Genomic DNA, 17,219 nt, shown 5'->3' with positions numbered 1-17,219 from the left:
ACTCATTTTTGTTGGTACACTTTGCTGTTGTTATTTTTTAATTTTAAGTTAGAATTTTTGTCTGCGCTAGCAGCAACATTTCCTATAATAGAACTTTCGTTGATCATAGATTGATAGTTAAACTTCAATTTAAAATTTGGCATAAAATCACTACAAACAAATGTCTATTTTCTGACCATATGAAGATTCAAATGATGTAATATTTAATATAAATAGATACTTGGTGCCTGACGATGGTGAACAGTGACAAGTTACAATGGCTAAGGGTTGTCAGAGACAACTCACTATGGTTAGTAGTCATTAGTAGTTAATTAATTAAATTAAATTAAATAATATTAAAGACTGAACTAAAAAAATATAATATTAACCAGACCCGCTAAAACCCACGATGAGGGCGGGCCTCATTTGGCCCAAGGCTGGCGAATTGACCAGCTTTGTACTGACCGTGCTCTGTGTGTGCGCCAAACTTAGTGCCCACTGCCAAACACGCCCTAGTGATTTGGTTAACCCTTCTTTAACAATTGCAGGCGAGGGTTTCAGCTAGATGAATATATATCATATTTGACCTTAAATCTAAATGAAATTTTCAAATTTAACGCTTTAAATTTCATTTATAAAATTAATTAATAATCCTGTTTTGTTCCTTCCAGCTTCGTATGCTCGATGCGGGCATAAGTTTTAGGCCCACCTGAAATTGTATTTTGGGTTTGGGTTGACTGGTTTTTGCCCTTAAGCCCAATTAGTTACTTTGTCTTTCCGGCTTAGAGTTCAGGAGGAATGGATCCTCTCACTAACATCAAATTAATTTTTTTTTTCTTCTAACACATATAAAAAATTGTCTTGGATTATTTAACCGTCTGATGTTTTTGGACATATTATTTTATCGCCAAATTTTTATGATTATTATTTTTCTCAATTAATATCAGTTTTTATCATTTTATTTTAACAAATTTTTAACATAAATGATAGTAAAAATCTTTTACCACTAAATTGTGTAACTGTAATTTAACCATCCATGTTTAAAAAATATAAAATTAATTATATACAAAGAAGTAATACTTTTTTTTCGATTGCTTATTATATATATCTAAAATAATTAACTAATAAAATTGTGAATATTATATCTTGTGAAATTCCTTCAACACTGAATATACTGAAATTCTTAAAATACCAATGCAACATTAGTAATTTATTAACAAAATAAAAGAAATTAAAACATTAAGTGCGAAAAAGAAATTGCGAACTTTAGTGATAAAATTATATGTTAGAAAACATTAGGTGGTAAAATGATGATATCCCTTTAAATGATAATAGATTAATAGTAAAAGGAATAAATGAATTTGTCTCATTATTACATTATATGGTTTTAGAATTGAATGTTCATTTCCTCATTTGATTCCAGAGAAAGAAAAACAAATAAATTTTTAAAAGAATAAAATTTGACTAATAACATAAACTAAATGAGATTATCTCATTAGAAGAGAATTTGGCGTGCGGTCAAAACAAAACTATATTAATTCATTTAACGTAATTATCAGAGGTGACGATGTCTCCGCTCCATTTATTTTATAATACCAGTCCAATTATAAATACACCCCACAAAAACATTGCAAATCAAATTATTTATAAATAAACCCTACGTATTACCAAACTACCCTTACATCAACATTTTTTACTCTCTTCTTCCTCTCCGATCACCGTGCATCCAAGCTTTAAAAGAAAGCCAAGCACACAAAACTACAAATGGAAGCCAACTGGCCGCCATCATCGTGAAGAATTTTTCAACTATCATTTGAGTCTTGGCACAAATAGACATGAACTGTTGAACTCTTGCACTGTTTTTCATAATTTTGCTATAACATATTTTATTAATGAGTATTGATAAACTAGTTGAACTTGGAGGTGATTATCTTGGTTAAACTTTGTGACTAATTTTTCATCAGGTGACATAATTTTTATACGCTCATTAAGCCATTTTATGTTTTATTCATCAACTATAACAACATGGGCTAGATTGCTAATGCTTCTGATCATTCTGTTGTAGTTCAGAAAAACGAATGGTTTAAATTAAAAATAAAAAGGCACGCATGATTCTGTTGGAGTAGGTCAATTATGGCACCCCGTATTAAAATCAACAATAAAAATTTTAGTTTGGTAAGATTACATAAAGGTCTCAATCAACTAATTAGAACGAAATTGAAAATGCGAAGTACAATATATGAAAGTTTTAATAATTGGAGTGAAATTGTTTAAATAGTGGGGGAAAATGTCCCCATCTTTAATTATCACACACAATAGATATGTATGTGTGTGTGTGTCTATATATATATATATATATACATTCTTTTTAATGTTAGGAGATTTAAATATATTTTTTAACCTTATTTTTCTTAAAATTTAAAGTCAAATGATTTTTCAATTTGTCTTATAATCACCTATCTCAACCCTCACGGCCACTCGCACAAAGTTTTCTTTAAGAAAAGAATATCTACACCCTCAAAATTTAGGAAAATAGTCACCAACACTTCTAAGTTTTAAAAAAAGAATACTAAAACTCTCTTTTAACCATTATACTATTTATCTCTATTATTCTAGAGAAAATTAACTCTAATGTTTTATAATAAATAAAAATATAATATTAAAATAAATGTAATAATTTATACATTTCAAAATAATTTCAATATTTAAAAAATATTTTCCTATTTTACAATCTATTAGATATATTTTATTATATTAAAGTAATTTTTATTATAAATAGAATCACAATATTAAAATAAAGGGAAATTTGTAACCTACCCCCAAATAAATTGACATTTTGCACAGCGTCCCCAATAAATTTGACTTGTTGCACTGCGCACCCAAATAAATTAACATTTTGCACCACGCCCCCAATTCCGTTATTTTCTCAATTAAGTTTAACGGTGGAGGGGTAAAATTGAAAGTTTATTCCTTAAATTAATTTTAATGGGAATTCTCTTTATTGCAATTAAAATAAAAATCTTAAAAAAATTAAAGGAAAAATAATAGTGGTGACAATGTACATGTAACAAGAAATTTTTTTATTACAATTAAAATAAAAATCTTAAAAAAATTAAAGGAAAATAATAGTGGTGACAAATGTACATGTAACAAGAATTTTTTTTATTAAAATTGAAATAAAAATCTTTAAAAAATTAAAGAAAAAATAATAGTGGTGACAATGTATGTGTAACAAGAATTTTTTTTATTGCAATTGAAATAAAAATCTTTAAAAAATTAAAGGAAAATAATAGTGGTGACAAATGTACATGTAACAAGAATTTTTTCATTAAAATTGAAAAAAAAAATCTTTAAAAAATTAAAGGAAAAATAATAGTGGTGACAATGAACATGTAAGAAGAATTGTTTTTTTTATTGCAATTGAAAAAAACCTTAAAAAAATTAAATGAGCTAAAAATTTTGTTTTTTTACATAGAGGGGCATTTTTGTCATTCAATCAAAAGTTAGATGGAGCCGTTAGAAATAACTGAAAAATTAACGGAATTGGGGGCGTGGTGCAAAATGTCAATTTTTTTGGGTGCGTGGTGCAACAAGTTAAATTTGTTGGAGACGCAGTACAAAATGTCAATTTATTTGGGGGTAGGTTACAAATTTCCCTAAAATAAAATGTATTAAAATTTAAATTATTTTGAATATTATGTAAAATAATAATTTTAGCATTATTAGTATGTGAGATTTTTTTAATAGCAGAATGTATTTAATGCAAATATTTATTTAAAATATCTACAATAAATAAAAATATATTATTAAAATAAATATAATAATTTACATATTTAAATTTATTAAAATATTTTAATATTATTAGTCAACTGCATATATTACATTATTTATATAATATTTGTATTTATTAATAATTTTAAAGTCTAAATTTTTGGGATAATAGACATAAAAGATATAATGGTCAAAAGGAAACCTTGGTGTTCTTTTTTAAAAAAATTGGAGAATGTTGATGATCATTTCTCCAAACCTTGTAGTGTAGATATTCTTTTCTTTTTTTTTAAAAAAAAATATTATATTGCATTGTTAAATCTGTCTATTGTTTTGTATTTGAAAAGGATATGGAAACTATTTGAAAATTTTGATATCATGCTTATTTTAATTAAAATATGTATTTATATTTAGGATAAAAATCCAACAATTGTAGAAATCACATAATTTTATAATTTTATATTTTCACAACCATTAAATTTTTATCTAACGACTGCTACATAATCATGTATGTTATATAATTATGTAACATAACAAAAACCATATATTTAATTTAGATTTTGGAGGACTTTAAAAAGTATAAATAAAAAATGACGGCAGACAAAAACTGCCGAAGAAAACGTTATGGGCATGCGATCAACGGTTTAAATCTTTGTCCATCATAATGGCTTATCTTGATCGAGGTGCCACGTGTACCGACGTGGTCCCATGTCCTCCACAATGAGTGTGGCCATGTCCATACGCATCTTCCTTCTTTTGGTTGAGTCCGTACAAGGCATTTTCGTAAATTCAGCCAACAACAACGCCTATAAAATAAAAACCCCACCCGCTCGCCCCTATAAATACAACAAACTACCCTCTCATTTGAAACCGTCGACACAGAGGGAGGGAGAGAGTGAGAATGAAATAGAGGGAGAGAGGAGAGACAGCACTGAGTGTGAGGCGCGAGAAACTGGAATCCGAGAAGTCATTCTCCGGGATTTCGAAATCAACCAAAAATTTCCACACATTTACGATTTTACCTCTGAAACACTTAGTTTTCGAAACATAGCTTTTCAATGAGTCGTTTAGGGTATAAGAATATCGTCTATCACGGCGACGTTTGTTTGGGAGAGCTAGATACTATTCTCGTCTCGGACGAGAATTTCCAGTTCCCGAACAACGAGATTCGAATTCGTCACATATCGCCTAGTAGCGAGCGATGCATTCCTCTCTCAATTCTCCACACGATTTCTTCATTTTCGCTTCGTTGCAAGCTCGAATCATCGGCTCCAGTCGAGCAGCCTCATTTGATTAATCTTCACGCCTCTTGCTTCTACGAATTCAAGGTCAATTCACATCGTTCCCAGTTTTATAGAATGTGAAATGATAGCTAGTTATATTTGTAGGAAATGTGAATGATTTGTAATTTTTACTGGTAATAGAGTGGTCTTTTAACTTAAACTGACGTGACGTGACATGATATGATTTGAAGAAAAATTCAAAGCAGTAAATGAAAAATTGTTAATGTATTTCCATTACAGTCACTTAATTGGCTTAGATAGTTTTGTAATTTTGGTTATAAATGATTGTGCAGACAGCAGTTGTTGTGATTGGAGACGAGGAGATTCATTTAGTGGCAATGCCAAGTAAGCAGAAGAAGTTTCCGTGTTTTTGGTGTTATTCAGTTTCGTCAGGTCTATACAATTCTTGTTTGGGGATGCTGAATTTACGGTGTTTAGCAATTGTATTCGATCTTGACGAAACACTTATTGTTGCCAACACGATGAAATCGTTTGAGGACAGAATTGAGGCTTTAAGAAGTTGGATTGCACGTGAGCCGGATCAAATACGGGCTTCAGGAATGTCTGCTGAGTTGAAGCGGTACATGGATGATCGAACGTTATTGAAGCAGTACACTGAGAATGATTGTGTTATGGATAACGGGAAGGTGTTTAAGGTTCAACAAGAGGAGGTTCCTCCTCCATCAGAGAATTATGAGAGAATTGTTCGGCCTGTGATTAGAATTCCAGAAAGGAATCTTGTTCTTACTCGGATTAACCCTGAGGTTGCTTTTTTTTTTTTTGGGGTCATGGCTATTTATTTGTTTTATTGTTTATTCTGTGCAGTTTCTATGATTTATTTGGATTGTGTGGATTAATGAAACATAAGTTCGTTGACTAGTGATTTGTTTACCAATTATATGTTTGTATAATAAGAGGATAGAAATTGGATATCCTTAAGTTGTGCAATGATGGATGTTGCTCACTGCATGCTTGCTTATGCACATCTCTCATATGTCTTATGATTCAAGGATATATTTTGCCATGCTTGAATTAAAAAGATCTTGGAAGTACTGTGATCAGTTAGGGACGTGCATGTGTATGAAAGAGTTCTTGTGGGCAGATATAGGTGTGAGAAAGGTTGCTCTAACCACAGTTGCTGTTCTAATTTCCTGTTTTTAAGCACAACGTTCAGTAATCTGGAGTAGCTTTTGCTTTTCAATGATTTTGGGGAACTGTTTAGAAAACGAGGAAGTGAAGTTCATCCTTAAAAAAATTTGAGTTCTGTGAAATTTAACATTGTTTGCATTATCTGATTGTTGTGGCTGTTTTTTATGTAGAATCGTGATACCAGTGTGCTTGTGAGGTTACGACCTGCATGGGAGGATTTAAGAAGTTATTTAATTGCAAAAGGACGCAAACGATTTGAAGTTTATGTTTGTACTATGGCTGAAAGAGATTATGCCTTAGAAATGTGGAGGCTTCTTGACCCAGAGGGACATCTGATAGGTTCAAAACAACTCTTGGACCGAGTTGTTTGTGTTAAATCAGGCAAGCATTCCCGGCACATTTTGGCTTTAATTCCTTGGTTGGATCTTGATGCATTATCTCTTTGGAACATGCTATTTTTGGAAGTTATTCTATCATTCCCTGTTATTCTAGGTGCTTTCTTGGAGCTAAGTTGCAGATTTTTTTAGTTTACCATTAGCATACTCATGACCAATAGTTCTATTAAATTGAAGTCACTGCTGGTGATAGAAATTGGAGTTCCATTTAATAGTTATTAATCAACATAGAGTTTGAAGATATGTTACTTTGTTTGTGCTTCTGGTACATTGTAATTAATGTCAACTGTTAAACCCTTCTATTATTTTCAACTTAGCAGGTTCCAGGAAATCTTTGCTAAATGTCTTTCAACGTGGTTTGTGCCATCCAAAGATGGCAATGGTTATTGATGACCGTTGTAAGGTTTGGGAAGATAAGGACCAGCCTAGAGTTCATGTAGTTCCAGCTTTCACTCCATATTATGCCCCTCAAGCAGAGGTACAGAGTTTGTCTTCACAAGCTTATGCATTATGTGTGATTCCTTGTCCTTTAATTTCATAAGTAACATTTCTGCATGTTTTATTGGTGAAATGTGATAATAACTAAACCAACTATATGAGTGAATTTTCATTATGATCTTTGCTTTTTCTCTTCTGGTGGTTATCAGACAGCGAATGCAGTTCCAGTCCTCTGCGTGGCAAGAAATGTTGCATGCAATGTCAGAGGTTGTTTTTTCAAGTAAGATCCATTTATTTTACGTAGTCAATGTCTCATACATGACAATGGAGTTATAACATTTGGATATAAATTTGATTTCTTATGCCATAATTGTACCAGGGAGTTTGATGAGAATTTATTGCGTAGTATATCTGAAGTCTTTTATGAAGATGAGGCGGTAAATTTACCTGCTGCTCCTGATGTGAGCAATTACTTGATGTCAGAGGTATTTGAACTGAAAATATGTAATCTTTTAATTTGTTGAGTGAAAATCCATATTGTTGTCATGTGCTTATGTAGTTGTTGCTGGATTACAGGATGCCAATTTTGCACCAAATGGCAGCACTAATGCTCCAATGAGTGAAGGACTGAACGGACTTGAAGTGGAAAGGAGACTGAACCAATCTGTAAGTTTAAAGTAGTTTTATGGTGAGAAATAGTTCATATATAGTTCTTCGTTCGTTTGGATAGAGTCTTTATTAATAGAATTGTTTCTTCAACAATAATTGAATGGTGAAAATGCAGTTTTTATTAATAGAACTGTTTCATCAACAATAATTGAATGGTGAACTGGCATCATTTTAATCTAGTATGTGTTCTTTTTAATTCTTAATGTTTCCTTGTGTGCAGTTGAATGGAAATTTGATGAATTTTCTTTATACCTAAAAAATTTCATTTCAGGATGAGAAATGTGTTGTGGACTCAGGTTTGCCTTCTATGAAAAATAGCTCTGATTTGAAATCTGAAACATCTCTGCTTCCTGTTGCTGTTGCTTCAAATGCCACTGTCCCAGCAACAGTTGTGCCTTCTCAGAGTATGGTTTCTTCTTCTTTTTTTCCCCCCTTCCTTTTTTTTTTTAATAACTCAGAATGTTTGTTTTGATGTTATGATTTACGGTAAGATATACCTGAATTCTTGTTCTCATAATTTCCTTCTCTTTTGTTCTATGTTATAGAACCTGGTTTGCTTGGAGCTCCCATTAGGCGAGACAACAGCTCTATGAAGCATGGTTTTGATTTAAGGAATCAAAACTCAGCTCAACCCCCTCTACCTAAATTACATGGGCAGGGAGGCTGGATAGTTGAAGAAGAAGTTAACCGAGTGCTTCCAAATAATCGCCCTGTTTCCATTGCCACTGGTTTACCCTCACATGCCTCCCAAGCGAAGGGCGAAGAGGTTTGTTTTGTATTTCCTTTATATTTATACCAGGAGTAAATAGATTACTTGGTTTAATTTTTGCTTATTTTTAGGCAATTATGGCACATGATTTGCATAAACAGAATCTTCCACCAGCAAGTCAGCCTCCAGGTATGTGAAGTAATTAAATTTGTGCACATCTATCTTAAAACACATCCCTTCACATAATTCTGAAATTGATGTATGAACATTGCTGGTGAACAAAACGATCTGTCATTAGATTTTCGCTTTCATTATGCAGTTGCTAGGAACAGCAACGTAGCCCATGCTCAGCGCGAAGAATCAGTGAAGAATAGCTAATGATGCATTAGTTTAATGTTTTCTTTAATTGCGAGGTCTGGTAGCCAAACCACAAACCATATAACCTATCTGACATAAGTGTATCATTTTGTTTTTTTGAATTTTACTCCCACAATCTAGGAGACTCAAATCCTCCACCTTATGGTAAGGGGAGGAGGTTCCAACCAACTCAACTAAGGAGTTATTAGCGACATTAATGTATTTTTGAAGTAACTATAGTGTGATGACAGTCTTCTTATTTGTGATAGAATTATGGAATCATAGATAATCAATGGAGGGTTGATTGAACTTTCTTGCAGAGATTGGGGTATCCCAGAATCACGTGTCATCAAATAGCAGAGAATTCCAGACTGAAGGTGGAAAGACGAACTTGCTACCATCCTATCTGTCTATTGGTGTGCTACAGGAAATTGGAAAGAGGTGCAGCTCCAAGGTACACATTGGTTTTTCCTGAAGATTTGTTTTCTTACTGCATTCTTTGGTGCTGATCACATAGCGCCCCATGGTGCAGGTCGAGTTCAGGTCTGTTGTAAGCACGAGTAAGGATTTACAATTTTCTGTTGAGGTTAGTCAAAAAATTGTCTTTTTTCTATTGTTGGTCGGTTTTACATTTGTTTTTGATCGTTTATAGCATTGTCATTTTCTGTTATCCTAGATAGGTTTCTTTCTGTGAAATTCTTATAGAATGATTCAAGAATCAACTATTTGATTAATTTAAGGAATATTGTATTGTGTTTGATCTTTCTGAAGGAAATGGATATTGTCAAGTGAATTTTATTTAATATGTCTCTTGTTGTTAGATTGTAGCTAATCTCGTTGATATGGACTATTCTTATTATTTAATTTGCTTGAGGTTGGAAGGCTGTTTTTCTTTTGATACTTGGAGGATATATTGTTTTGCAATTTTAGGTCTTGGGTAATTTCACGTTTAAGGGGTCCAGAAACAAACTATGGTTCTTTATGCCAAATTTTCCCTCTTTTTGTTCACTGTCTTTCCATCTTTGATAGTAACTCAGGGAAAGAAAAAGCTTGAGTAGACTAAGATTTTAATGAGTTGTGAAAGCCCAAGAAACTATCTTTGATTCTTTTTCTCTTGACTTGGAAGCTCATTTTATTCAGGTTTTGTTTACTGGTGAAAAGATAGGCGTTGGAATGGGTAAGACAAGGAAGGATGCTCAACAACAAGCTGCTGAGAATGCCCTTCATTACTTGGCAGGTAAGGCTAATGAACTTTGAAGCTAGACGTCTTTATAGTCTAGATCATGATATAAATTATCGAGGTGAATGATTTGCTAGGAAATCAATGTTATTGTGCCTGGGAATATATACTAGTCTTCGGGGTTTTTTATGCATAATGTTTAATGTTCATTGACTAAGTTCGTGCAATCAACTGTACGCATATGAATATTTTATTCACCTTTGTATCTTTTTATTTTCTCGCCTCAAAAGCTCTTCTTGTAGTTCATTTTGGTTTCAAGTTGTGATCATATATGGCACAAATATGCTGAATAGTTTCCGTTGTGCATGGAATTTCAGAAAAGTATGTAGCATATATCACACCCCGTTCTGGAGCAATGGACAGAGATTTCGACAAGCTTTCTCTTGAAAATGAAAACGGATTTCTGTGGGACACCATCATTTCAGAATCAAATGAAGGGCTGGGAGAAGACGGGTTACGCAAGGAAAGCACTCCTGAGGTGGGGATTTCTGGTGATGCTTTCAATAGTTGAATTGATTTCTTTGTTCAAAAAAATAGGTGATGCTTGGATAAAGGGTATGTGGGCAAGAAAATTCCAGATGAGGGGTAGTGTTATCTGGAGGGAAACCACTCCTTTATTTTGGATTTTTGCATTGCACCAAGATTTGAGAGCTAGAACACTGAAGAGTAAGCTGGCTTCATGTCTGCTACTGCTGCCTTAACCAGGCTCCAGTTTTTCTGTTTTAGGAGGTAAGGGCTTGGTGGTCAGTCCTAGTTTCTACCCGTTATCCAAGTACTCCCATGTACTCAATTCAGCTGTTTTTTCTCTTTTATGAGAGGATGAACAATTCATATGCAGTAACCTCTTCTTTCTGAATACCAAATTACTGCAGCTTTGCCTCTGTAAATAAGTTTTAGTTTATTTTCAAAATGTATCCTTTGCTTATGCTGCAAAAGTTTTGTAACGTGTGTGATGCTATTTTTTCAGTGGAATAGACTTTGTTGCACTTTTATGTTGTTTTTGTCAACTCAATAAATTTCTACAGGACTGATTTAATTTGTTGTGATTGCTGATACATTGATTTGTGTAGGCTTCTGAAGTTGAACCTGGGAGTACCTATGCCAGTTTGGGGAATCAGCAAGTGCAAAAGCGTCCCAATGTCCCCAAGTAAGATAAGACAAAATGGTTCAGAGTTCATCTTTTATTTTATTGGCAGAGTAATAACGTGCATTGTTATTGTCCAAAGGTAGGGAAGATAGGAGTGGAGGATGGACTCATCTCAATTAGTTCTTTTGGGGTTAGTACTTGGACTATTTAGCTAGTGGTTGCCTTCTTCACCTCCTGTTGAATATGACTGAATTCTCAATTCACCTTTTGTAATTTAGCTTTATCAAACTGGCGCATAAAATTCTCTCTCGCTTATTTTTTTCTTTCCCGGCTTTGAGATGATTAAGAGTGGAGGTTGGTTAAGGGAGTTTCTGTTCATGTGCAAGTCATGTGAAACTTGGTGCTTTTTCTTTGTTGCTTCTTCAATTTTTCCTGTTTATGTACCACATTTCTGTTGATGTAGAATCTAGCAATCTTACTAAATAAGGGCAGTGAAGTAGTAGGAGAGAAGTCGAATGGTGCCAAAGGTAGAGGGGATTCACTAGTCGGTTCACTAGTTTTCTGCTTTTATTCAGATTTCTTTTGGGTCCATTTTTCAAATTTTGTTGAGCATGGTCATCCGTGTTCCCTGATGCTTTGTACAGCTTTTCTACATTTTAAATTTATAGCCTGGTGATTAGTACTCTTGGTTTCTTATATTAGAAATTTCTTGTTTTCAGATTATCAAAACTTATTCCGAGCAAAAGGTTGAAAGACGAACCACCGCAGACCTAGATAAACTTGGTCTTTCAGAACACTATTTGGCCTTTTGAGTTTTTGAACATGCAGATTCTTGCATCCCCAAGCAGAGCTGAAGTTGGCTCATCTTGGAGGTGATAAATCTCTTCAGTTTTGTTTTCTTTTGCAGAAAGATGGGCTGTTGTTTTTCAGTTCACCCATTTTCCTGCTTATCTAGCTGTAACTCTCTTTAGATGTTGTAATGTGTAACCTTTGCTCTATAGATATATAATCAAAGAATAAATCATTCAAGTCTCCTCTTAAACTACGAGTTGCTCATTGTTGTCAATGTCATTCTATATAATTCTTGCATCATCAAATACTAATTGAGTCGCAAACCTACGTTGTATTCTCCCAACCCTCTATGTGCTTTATGCTGATGTACTCTGGATGTTCTATAATCTCAGGATCCTGATTGTTTGGTAATTGCAATGATTTATGATTATGTGGGGTGGGAGTTTTGGAAATAGTGAACTCGCTTTTTTGAACACGCAATCTTATTGATTGGGTGCTAAGTCTTGCCTTGTATTTTCAGTGGATACTTTAAGCAACCTTAGACGTACGCCGTACGCTTCAAATGGATACCAACGAGCATCAGTTCCAACTTCCAAGGTATCAAAACAACGCGTTGGTAAATGAAGATGACCATGATTAGCAATTTTAAAAGGAGTGGGACTAAAGAGATGCCGTGAGCTCTTTTGACTTGGATTAGAAAAATTTTCCAGATGTTGAATTGATTATTGTGAAATTTAATGACTTGCTTCTTACATACAGCTTTGCGAACGTGTATAGCTTTGATATATTTTCAAAATTTTCCCTTATCCAAGTGCTTAGGTATTAAAAAAATAATTGTTCATTCAAATGCAGCCTCTGAATCTTGCTTGCCCCTGAACTCCAAATCTGGACTTGAGTAATAAAGAATCAAAGTTCATTTGGTAGGCATAGCATAATTCTATCCATTCAGATCTTCAACCATATTACAGAACGTAAAATATTTGGCTCATAGTTTAATGCAAAATTTAACAATACAAATGTCATGTAACGGCATTGCCAACCAAAACATGAGTAGCATAGTCCGCTTGATTAGCACTTGATTGCATTTAGCATTCAGGACATTTAGGGAACACGTAGAATCTATTTAACTAATATGTTTTGCGACACAAAAGGTAATCAATTCTAAGTAGTACACGAAAATGACCTCCTGATATACATTCAAAAGAAGAACAAAATCCTGGGCAACACTTTAACATAGTAGCATACAATAATGACAGGCTCATAAAGAAAAAGAATATCTGTACATGTAGCAGCCACTATGAATGCTTTAGGCTTCTCCTCTTTGCCTAGGCACTACAAATTCAAGCACCATAGTCACAGGTGGCAAAACTTCAATGCCAGCTCTGTCAAGCTTAATTTACAGCAACCCTAGATTTGAAAGTAGTGTCTGTAGAGTTCTGCGACCCCAGTTGATGTCATTTTTTATGACATTACTTTCCAATGGCTTTGCATCAGGATGCTTTTCTTGTCTCACAACCTGAGGCTTTTCTATGAGTTCATCTTCAAGCTGTTGGTCCGCATTATTGAACATCTCAACCTTTTCATCCTCACGTCGATCACCCAAACGTTCTTGCTTCTCATCTGACTGGACAATAATCAGCCTCAGTTAGTTAAGGAAAAATTGGAGAATGCATAGATGTTAATATTAGTACTTGCAACAGGAGCAATATCGATTTTGCAGCAGAAGAACTACAAACGGTATTAACTATTTCTTTCTAGCAAAGGTCTCATATTTTACCATTATATATATCGCAGTACAAACCAGACCGTTAATACTGAGGTCAATTCTGTTTCATGTTCCATTTACTATGGAAATATGTTTCCAGATGAATTTGGACTTAACAGAAATGCTTAGTATACTGCTGTTTTTTAATAAATTACTAAAGTTGTTGCAGCTTTGAAAGTTTATAGGTCTAGCGAGGGGAACTGAGTTTTAGATTGAACACAGTACTACTTTTCATCTGCAACAATGTAAACCTAGTCCCATCATTCGAAGAACTGGCTTCGAAGTTTTGTTGTGTGATTTGAATACATGGTTAAACTTAATTGCCGATGGTGGAATTTAAGACAACAATATCATTGCCACCTTTGTGTAACAATGATTGATTAAGATGCAACACTTCAACATTGACAAAACAAAAGAGCTTCCCTGCTGGTACATACTATCTTCAGAAATTCTTTTTACCAAACATTGATTTCAAGATACAACTCACATGGATTCTACTAACATTGGTAAACATATGGGTAAAGGAAACTGGGGATCAGCGAAATTGCTTGGCAGGTAAAATCCATCTTTGTGTAACAATGATTGATTAAGATGCAACACTTCAACATTGACAAAACAAAAGAGCTTCCCTGCTGGTACATTCTATCTTCAGAAATTCTTTTTACCAAACATTGATTTCAAGATACAACTCACATGGATTCTACTAACATTGGTAAACATATGGGTAAAGGAAACTGGGGATCAGCGAAATTGCTTGGCAGGTAAAAGCAGTAGAAGAAAGAAAGAGAAACAAAGGGATTAAAAAATAAAGAAAACAACTGACCATTACATTCATCAAGCAGTTACCTCTGGTGAGTTGTAGTTCATAGCTTCATTAATTCCAACTGAAGCATCAACGGAAATACTTTTCCGATCTTCTTCTTCAAATTCTCCTTCATCTGATTTTGGTAACGGAGTCAAACCAGGCACTAAGACTGCATCTCCTTCAGGAGTGATCAGATTTCCCTCAACATCTGTGCTTGCCAGATTCTTGTTCGCTGTGGCTCTGCCATTATTTCCTAGAACATCTTCAGTCATCATATTCTTATTAGCCGAAGATTTCTCCTTAGGATAACTAATGTTGTCAGCAGTCAGACTGTTGATTGTTGCAGCACCGCCACCATTCTTGAGAACATTTTCTTTCTTCTCTGGTTGACTACTTTGCTTTTCACCAAGCATCTTGTCACTTGCATTCGGTACAGTATCCTCCTTGGGATAACCAATATTTTCTGCAGTTAGATTCTTGATCATGCTGCTTCCCAGAACTTCTTGTTTGGTCTTCGTATTCTTGTCATCCGCTGCAGCTCTGCCACTGCTTCCGAGAATTTCTTGTTCTATCGTGCTATTCTTGTTATCCGCAGATTCCGCATCTGGTTGACTAATTTGCTTCTCACCGAGCATCTGGTTAATCGCAGTGGACATAGGATCCTCCGTAGGACAACTAATATTCTCCGCAACAATAGACATGGGCTTCTCTGGTACCTCTGCTGAATTCACGTCGCTATCAACAGCAACCGGGTTATTGTCTATATTTGAAACTGGCGCCTCTTCTGGCTGAGTAAAGTTTTCTGCAACTAACATTTTTGAGGTAACTGTTGGATCTTCCTCAATTATTTTCTGCTCCTCAGCATGTTCCCAGTCTTCGAAAACTGTGATAGTATTCTTAGTTTCCCAGGCTTGAAAAATCCTATCTGGGCCAGGTTGCCATACAATCTGGCCTGTTTTCCCTTTCAGTATAAACTTGCACTGGATTGTTTTGCTCACAGGCACATCCTAAAATTAAAAAAAAAATCAAAATTTGTCAGTAAAGAAAAAATAATCAGCCATATGTGTATAGATAGGAATATCATTTCACCGGCAATTCCTACTTACGATCTCAGCAGTCCAAATATGCCCATCTGACCAGTCCAATGGTATTGCACTTGTAGGATCCCATAAGCCAAGCATAGGATCATCCCCCACTAAGAAAAATTGCTCGCCGAACAAGCACTCTTTCTGTAACTGGAATTTGACATGCACAGTTTTTGATTCGTCTGCAGAGCAGAATCATGAGATTCAGTCTAACTATTGCCAAAAATAAATCAAACTCTCCAACAATCACGATAAGCTTACACGCTGCAAGAGTTTGCGCCCCAGTCTCCACTTTTGCCTGCATCAGGAATACATACAATTCAAAATCAGTCCAAAATTCACATTATAAGAGAGAACATTTTGTACTACTAACAATCACTTCTTTCAAATTTCCTCTGTGCTCCTCCTTCCCATTTGATCATATGGTTAAAATAAGCAAAAATAAGCACATCAATTTGCTTAAGAAATTAGAAGGTCCCTATTACATAAACCTTTCACTGCCAGAATCCTAAAAAATAAACACAAAAATATTGTAAAAGCACCATAAACATAAGCAATCAAATGAACAAAGATATCAAAAAAACCCAGAAACGAATAAATAAAATAAAATAAAAAACAAAAAACGAAAAACAAACACACACCTGGCCATCAGAGGAGGAGAGAGCAGAAACGGGCTGCAAAGCCGCGGCCTTGTATTGCAAGAACCGAGCATTAAAAAGTTTCTTGGATTGGAAAAACAAACTTTTGGGCTCATTATTAATACGAAACCCTTTAGAAGACAAGAAGCCTCTGTCTCTACTATTGTTATTATGATTGTCAACGATTATCTTTGAAGCAAAACTCGTTAATGTTTTCATAACTCGACTCAACTCAAATCGAGTACTCAACTCAGTATTGGCTGTTTGTGTTTGTGTTTGTGTTTACGCTTCAGTTTCACTATATAATTCTGATGATCAGTGAGTGTGAGTGAGTGATTGTTGATTGATAAATACTGACAGTGGGTCCAAATGATCGGATCCGATTCCACGTGGGATCCTGACGCGCATTAAAAAGTTTCTTGAAATTGAATCTGTACCTGCCTTTTCTTTAACTTTTTTTAACTAAAAAACGTGAGAAACCGAGAATCTCTCTCATCTATCCAACTGTCTGCGTTTCCAGAGGCTAATAATTAATCAATCCGTCACCGTCACGGTTTCTGCTTTCAACTTTATATCCCCACCGTCCATTTTAGTGGAGTTTATTGCCGCCTGTCCCACGTGATTTCATTTTTCAATTAATTAGCAACTTCTCTTTCTGGCTAAGAAAAATCCTGAAGCTGTAAAATTTGAAAAATATTCAAAACTGCAGTACCAAGACTGCCAGCACCAGGCGCCCGGCGTCACGAGTTCCTATTTTGAAAATATCTTGAAGTTTATCATTTAGGTCCCTGAATTTTAAGTTTTATTGAGTAAGTACATTATGTTTTCATTTGTAATAAAAAGCGCCCTAACCTGTGGGCTAAAAAGCATTTTACCAGGCTTAAAGCCCAGTTTTCTAAACTCATCGGCGGCCTTGGTATATCGGCAGAGTGGTGCTACTAGCACCCCTCTATTCCTCTTGTAAAATCCCTTTTGTTTTGTATTTACAATTTTATCCTCTATATTAAAAGCAAAAACTTATATAATTAAATTCACCTCCAATTATTTTATTTGGTCATTT

At 34.4% G+C, this 17,219-nt stretch overlaps 2 protein-coding genes across 8 annotated transcripts; one reads left to right on the top strand and one right to left on the bottom strand.

Annotated features, from left to right (window-relative positions):
- The first annotated feature begins 4,606 nt into the window (after positions 1–4,606).
- On the top strand, positions 4,607–12,618 carry LOC18038460 (RNA polymerase II C-terminal domain phosphatase-like 2). Of its 4 annotated transcripts, XR_002904861.1 has the most exons (18): positions 4,607–5,075; positions 5,324–5,794; positions 6,350–6,560; positions 6,895–7,052; positions 7,222–7,292; positions 7,392–7,497; positions 7,589–7,678; positions 7,953–8,085; positions 8,227–8,447; positions 8,522–8,579; positions 9,068–9,201; positions 9,280–9,333; positions 9,888–9,984; positions 10,305–10,465; positions 11,058–11,134; positions 11,214–11,264; positions 11,538–11,601; positions 11,794–12,171. XR_002904861.1 is itself a non-coding variant. In XM_006429285.2 (17 exons), the coding sequence occupies exons 1-16, from the start codon at positions 4,806–4,808 to the stop codon at positions 11,215–11,217; spliced, it is 2,316 nt and encodes a 771-aa protein (XP_006429348.1). In that variant the 5' UTR covers positions 4,607–4,805; the 3' UTR covers positions 11,218–11,264; positions 11,794–12,171. The 4 variants fall into 4 exon arrangements, 2 of the variants coding, with proteins under 2 accessions (XP_006429348.1, XP_006429349.1); XR_002904860.1 differs by lacking the exons at positions 11,214–11,264; positions 11,538–11,601 and adding an exon at positions 12,387–12,618 and having other exon boundaries at positions 11,794–11,946; XM_006429285.2 differs by lacking the exon at positions 11,538–11,601.
- A 417-nt stretch (positions 12,619–13,035) lies between these two features.
- Positions 13,036–16,484, bottom strand: LOC18038459. Of its 4 annotated transcripts, none has more exons than XM_024182170.1 (5): positions 16,163–16,484; positions 15,783–15,819; positions 15,543–15,703; positions 14,478–15,443; positions 13,036–13,490 (listed from the first exon to the last, which is right to left on the bottom strand). In XM_024182170.1, the coding sequence occupies exons 1-5, from the start codon at positions 16,376–16,378 to the stop codon at positions 13,263–13,265; spliced, it is 1,608 nt and encodes a 535-aa protein (XP_024037938.1). In that variant the 5' UTR covers positions 16,379–16,484; the 3' UTR covers positions 13,036–13,262. The 4 variants fall into 4 exon arrangements, with proteins under 4 accessions (XP_024037938.1, XP_024037939.1, XP_024037941.1 ...); XM_024182171.1 differs by having other exon boundaries at positions 13,295–13,486; XM_024182173.1 differs by having other exon boundaries at positions 13,402–13,486; positions 14,455–15,443; positions 16,163–16,483.
- Positions 16,485–17,219: the final 735 nt, after the last annotated feature.

This window comes from Citrus clementina, unplaced genomic scaffold (genome assembly GCF_000493195.1).
Source record: "Citrus clementina cultivar Clemenules unplaced genomic scaffold, Citrus_clementina_v1.0 scaffold_6, whole genome shotgun sequence".
NCBI lineage: Eukaryota > Viridiplantae > Streptophyta > Magnoliopsida > Sapindales > Rutaceae > Citrus > Citrus x clementina.
This window is presented reverse-complemented; position numbering and strand designations above follow the sequence as displayed.

Excerpts from the sequence above, each read along its gene's own strand:
- LOC18038459 (XM_024182170.1), bottom strand. The coding sequence starts at position 16,378 with ATGAAAACATTAACGAGTTTTGCTTCAAAGATAATCGTTGACAATCAT. Across the intron at positions 15,820-16,162 it reads TCTCCTCCTCTGATGGCCAG|GCAAAAGTGGAGACTGGGGC; the intron begins GTGTGTGTTTGT and ends TTCCTGATGCAG. Across the intron at positions 13,491-14,477 it reads TGAACTACAACTCACCAGAG|TCAGATGAGAAGCAAGAACG; the intron begins GTAACTGCTTGA and ends ATTATTGTCCAG.
- LOC18038460 (XM_006429286.2), top strand. The coding sequence starts at position 4,806 with ATGAGTCGTTTAGGGTATAAGAATATCGTCTATCACGGCGACGTTTGT. Across the intron at positions 7,293-7,391 it reads GTCAGAGGTTGTTTTTTCAA|GGAGTTTGATGAGAATTTAT; the intron begins GTAAGATCCATT and ends TAATTGTACCAG. Across the intron at positions 10,466-11,057 it reads GCAAGGAAAGCACTCCTGAG|GCTTCTGAAGTTGAACCTGG; the intron begins GTGGGGATTTCT and ends TGATTTGTGTAG.